Raw genomic sequence first — 18,939 nt, forward strand, 5'->3', positions numbered from 1 at the left:
AATAAGATACCAGCTTCAATTAAAAATAAATCAACAGAAAAAATAACTCAGGAAAGAAGGAAGCCAATCCAGAATATTTAACCTCAATTATCTGCCACCCAAGGGTTTGTTAATAGTAAATCCTGCTTCCAACTCTGACATTATTACCACTGTGGCTTCTATTTACTTTTGAACAAAGAAAGAAGAGCAAGGTTCCAATTATATCTGGGAAGTTATAAAATAGAAAAACTGAACACTGAAAATTCCAGCCTCTCTTGGTGCACTACTGCCTCCTCTCAATCAGCAGAGCAGAGGTCTGAGGGCCAGGAGCAAGCTCAAGTTTTCAGGTGTTCGTAGATGGGATGATTTTCAGAGTAAACTTGAGTAGTAGAAGCTTTGGAAAGGCCAGGGCACTCAAAACCACTAGCGTTCTATCAGATGACACCAGATGCACAGGATCAAACCCACCGCATCTTTGAGTCAAGCCTTTTGTTCTCAAACTATTTAACGATCATTTGATGTTGTAAACAGGGCAGTAATTGTTAATTCCTCTTTATACAAAACTGAATTTAAGTTTAAAACATCTGGGAATTTACAGCCCTCTAGCTTGAAGAAAATGAAACAAGTGGCAAGTACATACGATGACCTCACGAATTATTCAGAAGAATCAGTCACCTTCAGCATACATTACAGGTTTCATAAAGATTTCAGCCTGATGTCCTAGTCTTCTATTATATAACATTGCATGATAATGAATACTCATAAATGAACAGCTTCAGGTATCACAAGAATCTAAATTAGCACTTATGATTAGAAAATTTTGGGCCGGCCCCGTGGCTTAGCGGTTAAGTGCACGCGCTCCGCAGCTGGCGGCCTGGGTTCGGATCCGGGCGCAGACCAACGCACCGCTTCTCCGGCCATGCTGAGGCCGCGTCCCACATACAGCAACTAGAAGGATGTGCAACTACGACATATAACTATCCACTGGGGTTTTGGGGAAAAATAAATAAATAAATAAAATTATAAAAAAGAAAATTTTGACTGCTAAGAATTGTGTCCTAATTCTTTGAAAAATCATGATCCATGGCATAGAGAATAATTCTTAATCAAAATAATCAATGAATCAACATACAGATTACTTCTTAATCTCTTAACATTTCTAGTATGTGCAAGACAAAAACCATAGTTTATTTTTTGATCAAATACTTCAAATATACAGAAAATAGAATAAGACAGCAAGTCCATGAACTTACTATCCAGACAATAAATATCAACGTTTGATATATTTGATATTTTTAAAGAAGTAATAATCATTATAAATGTGAACCACAGGTTTTTACTAGTTCTTTGATTCAATCTTCTCACAAGTCTGTCTCTCCCTTCTATTTTATTCAAAACACTTCCAACTTTCCCACACTTCACTTCTCACTCATGTCTCACAGACTCATCTTTCTCTATTATGTCACAGAAACATTTCTTGAAGGATCTATACTTCCAATTTCCACTTCCTCTCCCTCTTATTCTCTAACCTACTAAAACATAGCTTCTGTTCACTGGACTCCTATTCAATTCCAAAACTTCATAAACGCAAGGTTATTTTTCAGACTTCATATTATTTGACCTCTTTAGCAACTTTGACTGCTCACAGAGCTGGGTGTCACCCAGGCTGAAGGTCCTCAGAATTGCAAAGCATCATCTTTGGACAATGGGGATCTATTGTTTTGACTATGCAGGCCCAGAAGGGTGGGGAAAAAGGCATGTAAGGAGGTCAGCGAGCTAGATCTCAGGGGAGGGAAGCAGAGGCAGAAGGAAGATTTGCTGTCAGCTACAACTTCAGCAAAGAAGGGCAGAATTATAAACTAGGAGTCATAGTTATAAAGTCTAGAAGATCTCAAATTCATGAAAAAATACATGCATTTTATTCACACAGATGAAAGGACTAAAGGATTACACCAAAATGCTAACAACAATTAAATTTCTGGATGTTAAGATTATGGATAGTTTTTATTTTCTTCTTGGTAATAACATACATTTTTTTAACTTTCTACAATGAACATGCATTTTTTTTTTAAAATACAAAAAAGGCTGCTTTTTTTTAAATAGCAAAAGGTCTGCACGCCTTTCTTCAAGGCTAACAAAGAAGGGTGTTGCCAGGGAGATGCAGCTCCACAGAACACTTGTGAAGAGAAAAGCCCCAGGGAGACAGTGGGTGTGAGGAGCTTGAAAGAGGGAAGAAAAGCAGGCTGGGAGCATGGGGCCCAGTCTGAGAAAGAAGACACCTCACAGGAACCAGTCCGGCCGGAAACAATCCAAGAAGTGCCTGGCATTCCCCCTGGGCTTTCCAGTCAGCCATCAGGTTCTTTCCATTCTCCCTTCAAGCTACTGTGAAAATTTCAGTACTGCCCTGTACCCTACACTACCAGGACTCCAGACAAATGGTGTCCCCACCACGGGCGCTGACTTCCAGTCCCGCCTCCACACAGCTACTAGTACTGTGAACCCACTGAACACCAGGAAATATTTCAGGACTATCCAGAATACAGGACACTCTACAGTCTCAGAGGCACACAGCCCTTGCTTACCCTTACCAGCTCCACCGGCCAGCCCAGGTACTAGGCTCCAGTTAGACTCGACACCTGTAGTTCCCTGAACACCCCAGACTCTGGCTAGGTGCCTTAGCACACACTCTTCCCTGGCTTAGAATATGCTTCCCTATCTATTCACCTGGCAAACTCCTACTCACCCCTCAGGTCTAGCTCAAATGAAAAACCGTCTAAAGCACTCCTAGTCAATTGGCTGCTCCCTCCTCTCTATGCCTTAGTCATTTTGTACATAATATTTTATAGTATTTCTTACACTATTGGAATTATTCAAATACCTGTCACCCAACTAAACCATGAGATATTTAAGGCCAGGAACTAGACATCCCCATGTACCTAGAACAGTGCCCAGATACAGTAGGTAGTCAAGAAATATTTGGTGTGTTTACTTTTACTACATATTTTTATAGATATCTCAGAAATAAATTTCAGGAGCTGAAAAACAGGCACTAACTCATACTGGTGCTTTCTAAGTGAAACCAATTCAAAGTTTGAGACCCAACTGAAAAGACAAGATCAAACCAAATATATACTGGGCAAATGGCAAAATTGCTGCCATATTTATAGCTAAGAAAATAAAACTGTATCAATTTGGAATTCCCAACCTTCTCACAGAATAATCTGAGGACTACATATTGTGGAGGGTTCTGTTGTCCTGTACGTGGTGGTGGAGGAGGCAGCACTGCAAAGCGTTGATTACAACGCAAAAGTCATTCGAACGTGGATCTTCTCTTCAAAAACAAACCAGTAAGAACGGCTGACAACCAGGAACAGGGGAAACTTAAAATCAACTGCAAGAAAACAATCTGCACATACTTCTCATTTCCATATAGTGTAACTTCATCAGTGCCTGCCTATGGCCTGCACTGAATTTACCTGAGCTAAAGTAGGGACTGAACTTTGACCAGTCTGGGTCTGCATATGAGCAGATTTGCTCTCTGCCACAGAATCTGTTACACTTCCATCCTGCTGAGATTCAACTGTTTCCATGGTCATTTGTCTGAAAAGACAATAAAAAGGAAGAAGTATTAAGGCCCTATCTGAAATATTTCTCTGTTTTTACCCAGCTTCCTGATATTCATTTCTGTCATCCAATTGTACTCGCTTATTTTTTCAAGAAATAGGTTCAGTTAGGCAGTTCAGCCTAACTCTCTTGGCTAAGGCACCTTCTCTGCTCACTGGATATGAACGTTACCAAGGGAGCACTGCCAAAGGTTTTCTGAGAATTCGTTTATTCACAAATTTTTTAAATCTTATAATAAAGTCTTCTTGATAATTATTTTAAGCCTTCTAGTAAAAATGAGTGACAAAATAGGGTTTTCAGGGCTGGGCCAGTGGCGTAAGGGTTAAGCTTGTGCGCTCCGCTTTGGCAGCCCGGGGTTCGCTGGTTCAGATCCCAGGTGCAGACCTACACACTGCTCATCAAGCCATGCTGAGGTCAAGTCCCACATATAAAATAGAGGAAGATGGGCACAGATGCTAGCTTAGTGACAATCTTCCTCAAGCAAAAAGAGGAAGATTGGCAACAGATGTTAGCTCAGGGCCAGTCTTCCTCACCAAAAAAAAAAGGGGGGGGTTCCATTTGATACGAAGCATAAAAATTCTATGACTCTCAAGGCCTAATCTCCCTGTTTTATAATATGACATAGTATGAAGGAATTTCCCCATTTCTAAATGAATGCGTTATAAAGATGTGTCTACCTTCGTCAGCAGTAAGTCGTTTCTGATAAACAAGCCTGAGACTGAATCACTCAGACTGCCCACTTGTCCTGCAGCTCCCTAGCTACTTAAAGAGGAGAATCTCATTTCTCCAGGAAAAACTTCTGACATAATTTTTTTGCCTCTGATTTCAATTTAAGTTAATGATTTCTATATGGAGTCTTTCTAGATAGAAGGTAAACCATATTATAATAAATTTTACCCTAATAGGAGAAAATATAAAATGCAAATAAACAAAACCAAATTTTAAAAACGTACACTAACTACTCCATGCTATTATATATCTTTTCAATTGGCAATAATAAAATATGCTTTTTTCACCTTATTAGTCTAAATATATATCCAAAAAGTATGCAGGCCACTTACAACTTTGAATTAAAATCTTCAGATCTTTTTTCCAGATTCAATTAATTACCAGATTCTACAGATCCTTCATCTACCATTTTTCACTTAATACCTTCTTTTGCATTTCAATAGCCCTCACCCAAATCCTCCATTCTCAAACCTGTCTGCTATAGTCTATGCTATACCTAGAGTTACTCCTCACTATTCAAAGTCATTTTAATACTTATGACTGACCATGACAATTTAGAGCAATTATAAAAAATAAAAACCTATGGTCTACTATGAAAAAATGGCTTTTTCTCAATATCGCCCAATTCCTTTCTCTCTTTTATTTCCCCACATGGCCTCTCCAGTTCTAGGTAAGTATGGTCATCACCCTGCATAAACTGTCAATTCCTGCAGCTCTACTTTGGCTTATATGAGCAGTTCCCAAAGAGAATACCTCACAACATTAGCTCTGCAGGATATCAAAAGGTATTAGCTGGGAAAAGAGGGTAGGGGCAACAGTCAAAAAGTTCTAAATATCTGGGATTACAAGGGTTTCTTTGCTACAGAACTTCTCAGAAGCTTGAATACGCTAGCATGCCTTGAGAAGGGTAGAGGGTGCATATCTAATAGGCAGCATTTTCCAAAAGTATCTGACCACTAAAAGCCCTTTTTCCACAAAGCATGTCCTACCAGCAGTGTTTCTGAAACAACTTGAGAAATGTTGTCTTATGCTATTTCTTATACCTTCATTAAAAGTTCTCTTAAGGCTCTGCCAAGAACTTGAGTCTGAACTCAAACATTACATGCTGAAAGGCTTTCCCAGTAAACTCTATTCATTTTAGAAACATTCATTTAGCACCATCTACATAACAGGCCCTGAAAACACAAAAGTGGGTAAGTCACAACCCTTGCCCTGAAGGCATTCATTCACTACTTGGTCCTTGGTTTCTCAAAGTGGTCATGGAAATGTGTATCAGAATTAACTAATGTACTCATAAAAAAAAAAAAAAGCAGATTCTGAGGCTCAACCCCAAATCTACTGAATCAAGCTTTCTGAGGGATCTAATTTTTCATATCCAAGAGATTCCAATGTATATTAAAATTTGAGAAAAACTTAGCTTACTAGTAAATTCTCTCAGGTAGACCAATAATGAACACAAATAAAGCAACTTCTTAAATCGCGTGAAGGCTGTTACATACGAAATGCTTTGGGAAACAAAGGAGAGAACGATGAAGTCTGCCTGAGGATGGGACCATATGAGCTGTGCAGTGGAGGATGGGAAGGATTTCACCAGCTAGAAAAGGAAAAGAGGACTGTGAGAAGAAAAGCACAGAGTATGTTTGGAACAGAACAGCTGGGTGTAGTTGAGAATCTGGGTGATGGCGAAGCCTGTTTAAATCTAGTGAGGAGGTGACAGAGGACCGGTGGAAGCGCGGCTGGCAAGGTTAGATGGAACCAGATCAGGAAGGGCCTTTAAGACTCCAGCGAGAAAACAATGTCCACCTCACTCAGATGCCTCCTCTGCTGAGGTCCTTCAGTATCTATGGAGTCAATTTACACTGTATATGTTTCAACTATTTGATACCTACATAGAACTCAGTCAAGAACCAGACAATAAGCAAAAGTTATCTGTTTATAGGCAAAACAAAATCTATACACTAAAACTTCTAAAATGAAGAGAACCTCTCCTGGTCCATACTTTAAAGCCATTCAGTTTTATTTTAAATATAACTCTAATTTACCTAGTTTCTAAATACACTTGATATAAAAAGTGACAGCTAACAAGGGGGGGTCCAATATATAGAATATGACAAACAGATTAAGAATTCCAAGTGTGTGGCAGTTTGGGTCCATTCAGGGTAAAGTTGTCTAGTTCTTTGTACTCAAGAAATTGAAGGATTTATGAGTTAAAATTCAGTAAATGATATTTACAATAACTATCCTGAGTCACCAAGAAAAGGTTAATTATACTTAGTATACTTTAAGGAAAGAGGGATACACACAAAAGTATCCAAGACGATTCTCATCAAAAAAAGCCCTCATGCTTAAAAAGGCAACCTAAACTATTCAGGACTCATTTTTTAAGACATAATAAAAGATTCTGTAAGTTATTAAACATTTCAAAATGTTTTATACATGAAAGTAATTTTATATACATTATCTCATGTAATCATCTTATTTGCTCCCTTTTTCTCCTGGTCATTTCCCAGAGTTCAATTCTTTGCCCTTTTCCTTTTTTCAATCTACATACTATGGTTTCTTCAACCCTATATGCAGATGGCTCCCAAATCTGTATTTGCGCACACCCCCCCTCCTATTGAGCATCTCAACCTAGAGTTTTCACGGATACACGTCCCTTCCCTTATATTCCTTCTTTCAGGCAAGAGCGTCACTATCCATTCAAGCTCCAAAGCTAGAATCATGTGTCTATATGTGAGTCAGTACCAGGTGAGCTACAAAAAAACCCCACATGGCTAAATATCAGCCAAATCAGGACCTGAGCCTCCTAATGTAGAAAGGCAGAAACGGAAGGTCAGCGGCCACCCCCATTCATCCTCCTTGCCACACCTGGCATCATCCACTATAACCTCCTATCCCAACACTGAACCAAGCAGCTGAGTTGCTGCTCCTCACAATGCTGCCATCCACTCTAGAGCCGACCTATCACAGACAATGGGCCTCCCCCAAGCCATGACTAACCTGTGATGCCCCTTCACCCATGCCAGAATCACATCCATTAACACCTCACATTCCTATTTCCCCAGTCACTATCAAGGACATAAGCTTCTCCCATATTTCATCTTCACTCTCATAACTAGTGCTTCCTTCCCCCCCATAATACAATTGCTCACTCCTATTCTCGTTCCAAGCCTTTGCAATGTGCTGTCTGGAACTCCCAAAGCCCCCCTATAACCCTCTCAAGAGGGAGCTGCTCCTCTTCCCATACCTAATCAAGATCAGAATGTTGACTTGGCACTCTCTTTGATGCCCACTACTACTTCCCAGCTGTTCCTCCTCTGCTCCTTCATAAAAACTCTTGTTCTGTTGAGGCTCAAGGTAATTGGCTGTACCATCTTATACTCATCTATATGATAATCATCCGCCTCTACTCACATTCATGATGTAAACTGAAGACTTCAGTGCCTAACTTAAAAGCCTTCCTCCCTGCTAGAGAGGAACATTCAGTGTATGTTCAACACTCAAAGGGAAGGACCCATCCCTCACCCTGATGCCTCCGTTCAGTCACTTTCTACTTGAGTGGCTGGCCATACACTGGACCTTGTCTGTGTCCAAAACTGCTCCACCTCTGAAATAATTAATTCTGACATACCACTCTGACTACAATATCCTCTCCTCCCAGTTACACCCTCCCTGGATTACTCCCATCATACCTGTTATTCCACCACACTGAAATCTCCAGACCACTTTCTCCCTTTCCATCAGCCACTCCCCAGCCCCTCTTCTTCATATCCCAACCTATTCGGCTTAGAATCCATGGTTTCTCATTTTAACTACTACATCCCAATACCCTAAATTCTCTTGTCCCTTTTCCTTTTGTTGTATCTGCTCAGTAAATACCAATCTCAGATACATCCAGTTCTGTCTCCTCTATGCCTGCACCATGACTGATGAACAACACAGAATAAAACTATAAAACAGAATATTATTAAGGCTATTGAATTCATGGTTATCATCAAATGGGCAGCAATCTTATTGTTTCCCTAGTGACCTTACTCGCCCATTCTCTACAGTTGTTTCAAATTTTCTCCCTCTCAAGTCCCTGAGCTCACCTACCACCAACGCCCATTCTCTACAGTTGTTTCAAATTTTCTCCCTCTCAAGTCCCTGAGCTCACCTACCACCAACACTCAATGTAAGACCTTGCCTTCTGTTTCAGATGAGAACTCCCTCAACTTCCTGCCACTAAACCCACTTACATCTACAATCACCACTTTCCCTCGTCTCCTGCCTCCCCACTCTTAAATTCCTCCCCCTGTCGTCTGGATCCCTCTTCAGGGGCATTATATTATCACTCACCCCTCCCCTCTCTAACGGTTTCCTCTATCAAGACTTAAACATGTTCATGTCTCTCCAGTCTCAAACACACACACACAACACACACATTCACTGAACCAGAAGTCCTTCTCTAGCTATTCTTTTGAACCTCTCTTCTCCCTTGCACTGCTGAACTACTTTAAAGAACTGCCAACACTGTCTCCATTTCTTAACCTCCACCTACTCCTAGACAACCCCAAACTGGCTTCTGCCTCACTAAAACTTCTCTAGAAAAGGTAACCAATCTCTGTCACTAAATCTAATGTTCATTTTAAGTCCTATCTTGTTTGATCCCTCGGCAGCAATCAAAACTGTTGACATCTTCCTTCTTCAACTCTATCTTGGTGTCAGGATACTGCATTTTTCACTCTCATCCAATTCTCTGACAATTCCTCCACCAGCTCCTTTGCCAATTCCTTCTCTTACTCAATGTTAACCTTCAACATTACATGTCTTCAGGGCTCTGTTTAGTCTTCTCACCTCACTCTCAAATCTCTCCTGTGAAGTATCATCCGTTTCTCTAGATTCAAAAACCAGCTTTAAGCTTATGACTCTCAAATCTAGATGTCTAGCCCAGAGGCCTCTCTTGAATTCCAAAATCATATATCCAAATGCCTATTTAACATCACCAAACACGTCTTACAGTTACTTCAAACCCAATGGGTTCAAAACCAAACTCCTCTTCTTCCTCCACAAACATGTTTCTTCTCTGAGTTTCTTACCTCAGGAAATGGGGTCCCATCATCCATCCAGTTGCTCAAGCTGGAAACCTGGGTGTCATCTCTGAAACCCTCTCTCTTTCATTCCCCACAGCATCATGACCAGGTGTGATGATTCCACCTTCTAAAGAACAATTTAGTCCCCTTCTCTACATTCCCACTGCCACCACTCTATCTCCCTACTCTAATTCATGCCAACAGTTATCTTTCTAAAACATATATTTCTGCTTAAACCACTTCTCTGCTAAAAAGTCTTCAGTAGCTCCCTATCGACTGTAGCATAAAATCCAAACTCCTTATAATAATCATAACTACAACTATCATTTGTTAAGTGCTTATCAAGTGGTAAATGCCTAAAGTTTTAATCTTTAACTACCTGAAAGATCAACATAGTTGCTTCTTCTGAGATAAAGAAAAGGAGACATAAGGAGCATAAGAATCTGATCTTACCACAACGGTATTGAGTGGCACAGCCAGGTTTTGAACTCAGGTCTTTTTCCAAAGTCCATATTCTCAATTACCAAACCAAACTGCCATTCAATCTCTTTCACAAGGTGACCCCATTTTACTTTTACAGCCTCACGTCCAGTCACTCCACTCCTTCTCACGCTCCGCATTCAAGCCTCCTTATAAGCCATTTTTTCAAATATACCTCTTATTCTTCCAGTTCTAATCTTTTATATCTGCTCTTCCCTCTTCCTGGAATGCTCTTCACCCCTTCTTTGTCCAACAGGCAAATTCCTACTAGTTTTTCAAGGCCTGGCTCAAGGATACCATCTTTCAAAAGCCTATTCTAATAGCCTTGGGCAGAATTAGCTATTCTCTTCTGAGTTCCCAAAGCATTTTATGCAATACCTGTACTATAGCACTTGACTAGCATATAATACATTTGTCCACAAAGTTCTAACACTAGTGTGAGCAACTCAGGAACAGAGATTACATCTTAGATTTCAACGTATTCCCAGTGCCTAGTACAGAATCTACCATAATTGTTAAATAAAGTAATTAATCAAGTATTCTGGAAGACTACGCAACTGCTGGATGTTACTAAAATGATAAAAATAAGGTTCAGAGAGATTAAGTGAGTTTCTATAGGGCACATAATAGATAGCATGATAGAGGGTGAACAAGAGGTCTGGTGACTATGACTCCAGGGTTCCTTCCACAGCCAGGGCCTTGAATATTCCATTTTAGACAATATTTTACAATAATCATGTGCTTTTGAGTACACTGGAACTGTTGTCACAATCTTCATTCAGATATGCTTTGTCTTTCACACTAGGATGTAAGGACTCTAATTTTATCCCATTTGTATTCTTCTAGAGTGCCTAGTATAATGCCCAGTATATGTCATTCAGTAAAAGTTTGATACTAAAATCAATTTATTTGAAGGTAAAAGTCATCTACAGAAGAGTTATGTCAGCACTATTAATTTAAAATAAACTCTAACATTTTCAAACAAGTTTATTCTGACCTATATCCAACTGCTAACCAATATAACCTCCTAAATCCACTAAAAAACAACCCCAGCGCAGGACTCAAGGCAGAAGATTCAACTAACATTTAAGTGCACAACATAAGGTCAAGCACAGCGGGCATTTTCAAACACACTATCTCAGCAGGAGATGTAGGACCCAGAACTCAGCTGTAAAGGACGTACATATGACACTAACATCTGTAAATCAGCCTCAGCTAGTCCAGATGGAATTTATTTATAAAGTGTAAGGGAAAAATCCATTATAATCCTGCATTGTTCACTATATATTTTACAGCTAAAATTGAAGAGATGTATCATAGAATATTCCCTCCCAATCTCACTTTCTATAACAATCAAATATTAAACAGTTGTACTAAAATTAATAATCTTTAAATTAATTATACAATATTTTCATCTTAAACAATAATCTTTATTAGAGGGAAAAAGACCAATTAGTAATTATAAATTACAGAATATTTAACAATAAAAATACATAAGATAAAATAATAGAAAACTACAACAAAAAAGTTCATTAAGCACTATAAACTAACAGCAAGCAAGATACTGGCAAATATTTGATTCCACAACTCTAAAGAAGAGATTATCTAAGATTTGCTAAAATGGGCATGTTAAGCTTATAAATGATTAATAATAGCAGCAGTATCCTTTTCTTATGAAGATAAATATGTCTTCTGACATATTTATGCCTATCATAGGCACCCGGGAAAGTGTTCTTAAAAGATAAGATAGGAATAAAAAAGGGAAAAAGAAATACAGGCCAAAAATATCTAAATGAAAAATGAGACAAAGGCAGTTTCCTAATCATAATTAAAGTGTTCAATTAACCAAAAAACTTCTAAAATCTTAGTTGTATCCAATTTGTAAAGACAAATTACACTGCAGAGCCCTACCCTTGTACAATTTTTTTCATCTCTTTAAAAAATAAAATCCAGGGGCCAGCCTGGTGGTACAGCGGTTAAGTGCGCGCGCTTCACTTCAGCAGCCCGGGGTTCGCAGGTTCAGATCCCAGGCGTGCACCGACATACCGCTTGTCAAACCATGCTGTGGCGGCGTCCCATATAAAGTAGAGGAAGATGGGCACAGATGTTAGCCCAGGGCCAATCTTCCTCAGCAAAAAACAGGAGGATTGGCATTGGATGTTAGCTCAGGGCTGATCTTCCTCACCAAAAAAAAAAAAAAAAAAAGAATCCAGCTGGGAAAGGAAAAATTATTAAAGTTGTTTCTATTCTATTTTTAAATAGTTTTACAAAAAAAAGTCATAAAAACTTATTTTCTTTTTGAAGCTAGATCCAACTGATGAACCAGATGTCTCTGAAAGTAACCAAAAGAAAACTTGAAAAATTCTATTTGGATTTCTCTAAAACACTAGTAGAGACTTTCTTCTGTTTTATAGCATTGGGTGCAAGCATAGCCTAAAGGCGAGGAGGAAAACTAAAACTCTGTCCCGTCCTTATAGACGGTCTCCTTTCTAACTGAAAAGGCCAGCAACCGGCAGAAGTCGAATGTGAATATCCACTTATCCCTGCACTGCCCAGCACAGCACATGGCAGAAGATGAATGCCTTAACTGAATGGCTGAACAATTTGGGTACATATGATTATATTTTATTATTATAATATATACACAGACGCATACACACATATTTGTATGTATGTGTACATATAAATACATTATTAATTTATCCATCATTTTCACTTTAAGCTCTCTAAGTAGAACTTTCAAAAAAACAGAAAAACATATAGCCACCTACCTTAGATTTGTTTTAATATATTTTTTCCTGCCACATTTGCTCATTATTAAGACATTCGTAATCAATGCTTTTCACTCCTTCCTCGTTTTCTTCTTTATTTATCCTGCAGTAAAATTATCACATTGAATTGGGAGATCATAATATTTTATTTAAAAAAAATTAAAATCTCTCAACACTACACCAGAATAATACTCTAATTTCCATAAAACTGAAAAAACAGAACAGAAAGCCGAAATCAATTCCATATTTTTTCAACCTTACTTCTATTCGATTTTCTTATCCTCTAAAGAAAAAATTCAAAACACTTAAATCATGCTGTTTCTCAGATTATTTTCTATTAAAGGGAATGCAGTGGTGTCTAAAGCATTTAATACACATCACATATAGCTCGTAAGTATCAGTTCTATTTTAAAATGATAATCACTTAATAAACTGAATGAATTTATTATTTTCTTAAATTTCACTCCACTACAACAAATCTGTCAACTGTTTTTCATTTACCTTAAATTCAAAATTGGGTTTTGTCAAAGAATTTTAACTCCAAACAAAATAGCAGTTCATTTGAAATCTCCTTCCGATAGCCTTCAATCCATTAAAAAAGCTGTTTTCGACACTCTAGCAATTAAACCCCATTTTTTTTACTAATATCTTAAAGACATGCATTTGACATGCTGAATGAAGTAAAATTGGCAAAGAAAAAGACCAAAGGGTATGTGGGGGCCCTTACTCTATTTTAGAGTTCGAAAGGCCCATGCACATCACTAAGTACCTTCTAGGCATCTATGCCAGCAATGGTGGAGTTTTAGCCACAGACATGCTGCTTTCAGGGTTCCCTTCTAAATGGTCCCCTCTAAAACGGTGTCACACCATCCTAGTCAATTTTGAAACTGAGTCCGCAGGCAGGTTTGCCACATCACTAAGGGCACTAAGGCAATGGTTATTGCTGCTACCACCTGCCCCACCCCCCAGCATAGGGACAGCAGGAGATGGTAGGGCATTTGAACCAGGCTGTTGACATGAACAAAAAGCAAGGATGGTGCCACTCCTTCAGATTAAACCTTATTCTGTGTTAAATTATGCTGACATTTTACATGGCAACATCTTATCTTCCATAAATATTGTGTAACCAAGAGGGCAAGGACCATTTACTTATTATACAATGATCGGCACCCATGATACACCAGGCCCTTGCGCTAGGCACCAGAGACACAGATAATAAAATGTCCCTGCTCTCCAGGAGCTTGCAGTCTAATGAGGTAGGCAGAGGTTTAAACAAAGAATAATGATATTATTTGAATAATAATGATGGTTATGGCACCAAATAACAGAAGAGAAATAATGTTAATTTCTATATTTCTCTTGGAAACATCATTTCCTTTAGTTTAATCTTTGAATAAGTAATACCTCTTATGGTTCAGGATTCAAAAAGTAGAAAAGGCATTCAGTGAAGTCCAGGAACAGGCACCCATTTCCTCTTCCCAAAGACAACCAGCATTGAAGAAAGTACCAGCTTCCTCCACCACAGCCACAGGATGAAGAGAAAATGACTAGCCTCGTACCAGAATAATGACCATCAGATAAACTTGATCCCGACTGAGCCCTATCAGAGAATTATTTCATTCCGATTATTCTCTAAGAAGTCACCACTGATTGGCTGCTTGCCAAATCTGAAAGGATGCTTTTAGTTCCTATCTTCCTTAACATCCCTACAGCATTTCCTACTCTCCAAATTTTGTCTTCCTTGAACCCTTTGTGACACATGTTCATGCTTTTCTTCCAAATTATCCAGGCCTTTGTTCTCAGTCTTCTTTGGTGCACTCTTTAAAGGCTGGTATTCCCAGGTTTCCAGTCACAACAATCTCCTCCACACATTCTCCCCAGGTGACTTTATCTTCTCTTGACGAGTCTCAAATCTCATGTCCAGCCTACACCCCTCTCTCCTGAGCTCTACCCTGTATGTATCTGCCTATTAGATGTATCTTAATGGTTTGCTCACAGAGCCTCAAGCCAAAATGTTCAAAACTAACCTCAGCTCCCTCACTCTGCATCTCCCCTCCTGCTGTGCTCTTGTTTCAGTGACGCCATCACCAGTGGCTCAGCCCCCCACCTGGGAGTCCTCCTTTCCTTTCATTCCCCACTTTCCTCGTCCTCCACTCCCAAGTAGTAGGACAGCAGTGTATGGTATAAAAGCACTGGCCCTGGAGGCTGACCAGGGTGCTAACTTGAGTTCTACCACTTCTTAGCTGTGTGATCTCAGAAAATTATTTAATTTCTCCAAGCATCCTTTCCTAGCTGTCAAATGACACCAATCTTGTTGTGAGAAGGAAACGTGATAATAAATGCAAAACGTCTAATTGGCTTGAAATATAGGCAAGGACCACTAGCTTCCTCAGCCTCAATAATTTTATCTCCTAAATTCTCTTGACTCTGCTCCATTCTCTCCATCCTCATTGCCACTGCTTTAGTTCTGAAACTGATAATTTCTTGACATGATTAAAGTGATAACAGACTCCCTATAATTACTTCACCTCACTCAAACCTCATCTCAATCCCTCGTAATCTACTCCACTAGACCACAACACTCTATTCAAAATGCAAATCCAAACATGCTATCTCCTCATTCAAAATCCTCCAATGGTTCCCTCCTGCCTAAGAATAAATATCCAAAGTTCTCAGCATTTTAATTTGAGGTACTTGGCAGAGGCTTAATCAAGTCTATTGTAAAAACATTCGGATTTAAGGTATGCCATTCCTTTCTATTACACCAATTTTCTAGGTTCAAAATTACCTTGTGTGGATTTGCAGGAGACCCCGTTTTACCACAGGATAAACTATGCATACTTTGAAAACCTCAACTGCTTTTTATGCTATTGACCTCATCCCGAATCTGGTTTTAATGTCCTAGAACGTGCTCTTAATAGGTAGACTAGGGCTGCATCTAGCATCCCCCACCAGCACATACACAAACACTGGAAGGGTTAAGAGCTCAAATGTCCTAATATGTTCTCATGACAGGCTTAATACAATATATAAATATTCTATTTAACCTAAAACATACCCCTTGAATTCATCATCATGTTTCATAATAGTCTGAGGTTATAATTTTTAAGTTGATCTCCTTATACCTAAAATCATAAAGGACACTGATGTCATGTCCTGTATACTATCAATTTTCTACAAAAATAATGTTCAAGTCCTGTCTGCCAAGGAAGCCTTATCTTTTAGAGTAGAAAGGTATATTTTAGGCTAGTTATTAAGGGCAAATAGCTTATACTAAGACAGAAAAATGAGTTCAACAATTCTTTTGCCTAGATGTGGATTTCTGTGCTGTTAAGTGGAGGAAAGCCATTTCTCATAGTGATAAAGCTTTCTATCATATATTAGGTCTGATGATAAAAATAACATTCAGCATTCACCCTACTCTTCACCAGAGTGTTGTTCTATTCACCTTCTGGAATAACAATTTCCATTAATTTCATTGCTATCAAGTATCCCTTAACGAACAGCTCTCTACACAGATATTTAAAATATACTGATGAAAGACATCATTATATTTACACTTACAAAATTTTGAACATATACTCTGCTGCGATTAATAACATTAATATCTTAATTTAACTAGCTTTAAAAACTAGGTTTATTTAAGAATCAAACTTCTGGGCTGGCCCATAGCTTAGCGGTTAAGTGCGCGCTCTCCGCTACTGGCAGCCCGGGTTCGGATCCCGGGCACGCACCGACCCACCTCTTCTCTGGCCATGCTGAGGCCGCATCCCACATACAGCAACTAGAAGGATGTGCTACTATGACATACAACTATCTACTGGGGCTTTGGAGAAAAAAAAAAAAAAAAGGAGGAGGATTGGCAACATACGTTAGCTCAGAGCCGGTCTTCCTCAGCAAAAAGAGGAGGATTAGCACGGATGTTAGCTCAGGGCTGATCTTCCTCACAAAAAAAAAAAAAAAAAAAAAGAATCAAACTTCTTGGGCAACTTTACTAGAATATAAAAGCTTACCTAACCAATTTGCACCTCACCAACCTTCTGATTAACCAATGTTCTCCATTCCTTCTGTAAATTAGCTATAGTTTAGCGAATGCCTATGACAGTTATTTTCCAGTGTGCCCAAGCGCTTCTGTTCCTACCAGCTGACTATATGCTTACCAAGAGTTAGTCATATTTATCATCAAACATGATTATGCCAGCCACACTTATTATCACAATTTTGGAATTCTGTTAAATAGCATGTTAGATAAAATTATTAAATAGATAAAATGATTTAAAAAGAGAGCTGTTCCTATGAAAACTAAGTTGAATGCTTTGGAAAGACAAAAAACACAGGTGGCTTTTAAAAAAATCCTGCTTTTGGACTAGATATTACAGTGGGAGAGAACTCTAAAATATTGGGGAAATATTACAAAAATGTAGAGTTCTTTATAAAGATACTTCCAAAACAATGTAAGTTCTTGCTCCACTTTCAAAAACACAAAAATAGACATAGTAAATTATGAATTGAGATAGTTTTTGCAAGAAAGGCAAAAAACAAAACAAAACAAACCCCAAAACATTGCAGTTAGTATAGTCAAAATAAAAGGAATGTGGAATAAAAGGCAGTACATCTCTTATGGAAGAAGGAAGAGAAAGAGAACATAGAAAAGTACAATCTGTTTCTTTGGTTCTGGGATGAAGCAAGGTCTTAGTTCTTTGGGAAAGCAGGAGATCTTCATAGCTTAACTGTGATTTAAGGAGGAACAGCAAGTAAGGTATGAAAGATAACAGAAGAATATGAAGCTTATGTTGTAAAGCTGGTCCTTCTCAACCAATTCAATTAAAAAGCTGGGAGAAGGCAGGGCTAGCTAGAAGCGAGACGTAATTGCAAACAGCCATATACCTGAAGTTGACAAGGATAAGCCTATGGTTATTATGCATTTTAGGTGAAGGAGATGAGGAAAAACAAAGTGAGATAGTAGTAAGAGGAAATTATACCACTGTTAAAGTTTTGTAATCTTTGGGAAGGAAAGTTAGGATAACTTTCAAATAAAAATCTTGACACTTGTGTAAAAACAGAAGTAGCCAGGAGCAGTGCTTGTAAATAACTGTTTGAAACACTTGGAAATAATGTCTTTAATATTTTGAACGTGAATCATATAGAAAATCAGGCGGCTTTCTAATATAGATTTAAGGCCACTCCAATTTAATTGCTTCAGGTACCTGCTATTATTTAAGAAATCTTAACTCTTTACTAAAATCACCAAAGGATTAACTATTCAAGCATCTCTTTTTCAATTCACTCTCCACCTGGTGCCTGCTTTTGGCTATTTCACAGTCGATGAACAGCAGAATCAGCTGCTTAGGAGGAAATGAAAAATGAAATTCAAATAATCATGGCCTATCCCCACCTCTCCAAGCACTCCCCCTCCCCCCCATACACACCATCTCACAAAGGGAAACAAAATTTAAAATCTTTTGGGGGAGTTATGTGCTTGACTAGAATCATTGTAGAGTTTTTCTTTTCAATAATATGCTTCATTGCTGCACTTTAAGTGCATTTCAAAACACTTCTCTACACATGAAGGACAGCTGCATTGACCATAACTAGGAAATCTGGGAAAGAATAGATAAGACACTCAAATTAGCTCAAGTTCAGAGAAATGAATTTCAACATTATTATACTTATCTACATTGGTCCTATCTTGTGTATATGAACAAAACTGGCATCTTTCCAAGCGCAGAAACATACCCAAATAAGTTCAATTTAACTCCATCAATTTTAAGAGGAGCAAAAGAATCCCAAGTGTCCATATACAGTAACACAGGTCTTTATGCATGGTATCGTTGCCCCAATTCCAGAGCCGGAAGCTTTCATCATAATCAATGCTAGACTATGAACTCCAGTTTAAAACATTTCTAAGCAAAAAAATCATTTTTGTGCTATCAATGAAAAAAATTAAGGCTGTTTGAGATTATGAACAAAACTGTATGACATTTGACATTGAGTTAAGATGGTCTAATTTTAAGTCGGTTGTGTTATAAAAACAAATTTCACTAAGATAACGTTGAAGAAACTGAGTTTATTTTGTGAAATTCTTAAAGTAAAATATTAGAATCACATGAGTCCCAATGTTAAAATTCCACAGGATTTTACTTTGACATTTAATTGGTCTAGCTGTATCACTGTTCAGAAAATATGCATGAAGATGCTTCCCACTTTGGGAGAACCAGGAGGCTTCAAAAGAGCCTCACAGATGAGTTGCTAGTTAGGTTTTCTGAGATGCTGGCAGCCTTCCT

At 38.5% G+C, this 18,939-nt stretch overlaps 1 protein-coding gene across 15 annotated transcripts in view; it reads right to left on the reverse strand.

Moving 5' to 3' along the window:
• Positions 1–18,939, reverse strand: part of CREM (cAMP responsive element modulator) — a 119,964-nt gene that overhangs the window by 45,707 nt on the left and 55,318 nt on the right. For 11 of the 15 annotated variants that reach the window (XM_004425215.3, XM_087420602.1, XM_087420607.1 and 8 more), the window contains 2 exons: positions 12,656–12,758; positions 3,456–3,579 (listed from right to left, as the gene is read on the reverse strand). In XM_004425215.3, coding sequence (XP_004425272.1) covers positions 3,456–3,579; positions 12,656–12,699 — 168 coding nt within the window. In that variant the 5' untranslated portion in view covers positions 12,700–12,758. Of the gene's footprint in view, positions 1–3,455; positions 3,580–5,754; positions 5,927–12,655; positions 12,759–14,059; positions 16,341–18,939 lie in introns of those variants that run through there. The other 4 variants (XM_004425205.3, XM_087420604.1, XM_087420606.1 and 1 more) reach the window with 4 other exon arrangements.

This window comes from Ceratotherium simum, chromosome 32 (assembly GCF_057802395.1).
Source record: "Ceratotherium simum simum isolate JZ-2026a chromosome 32, ASM5780239v1, whole genome shotgun sequence".
In the NCBI taxonomy this organism is placed as follows: Eukaryota; Metazoa; Chordata; class Mammalia; order Perissodactyla; family Rhinocerotidae; genus Ceratotherium; species Ceratotherium simum.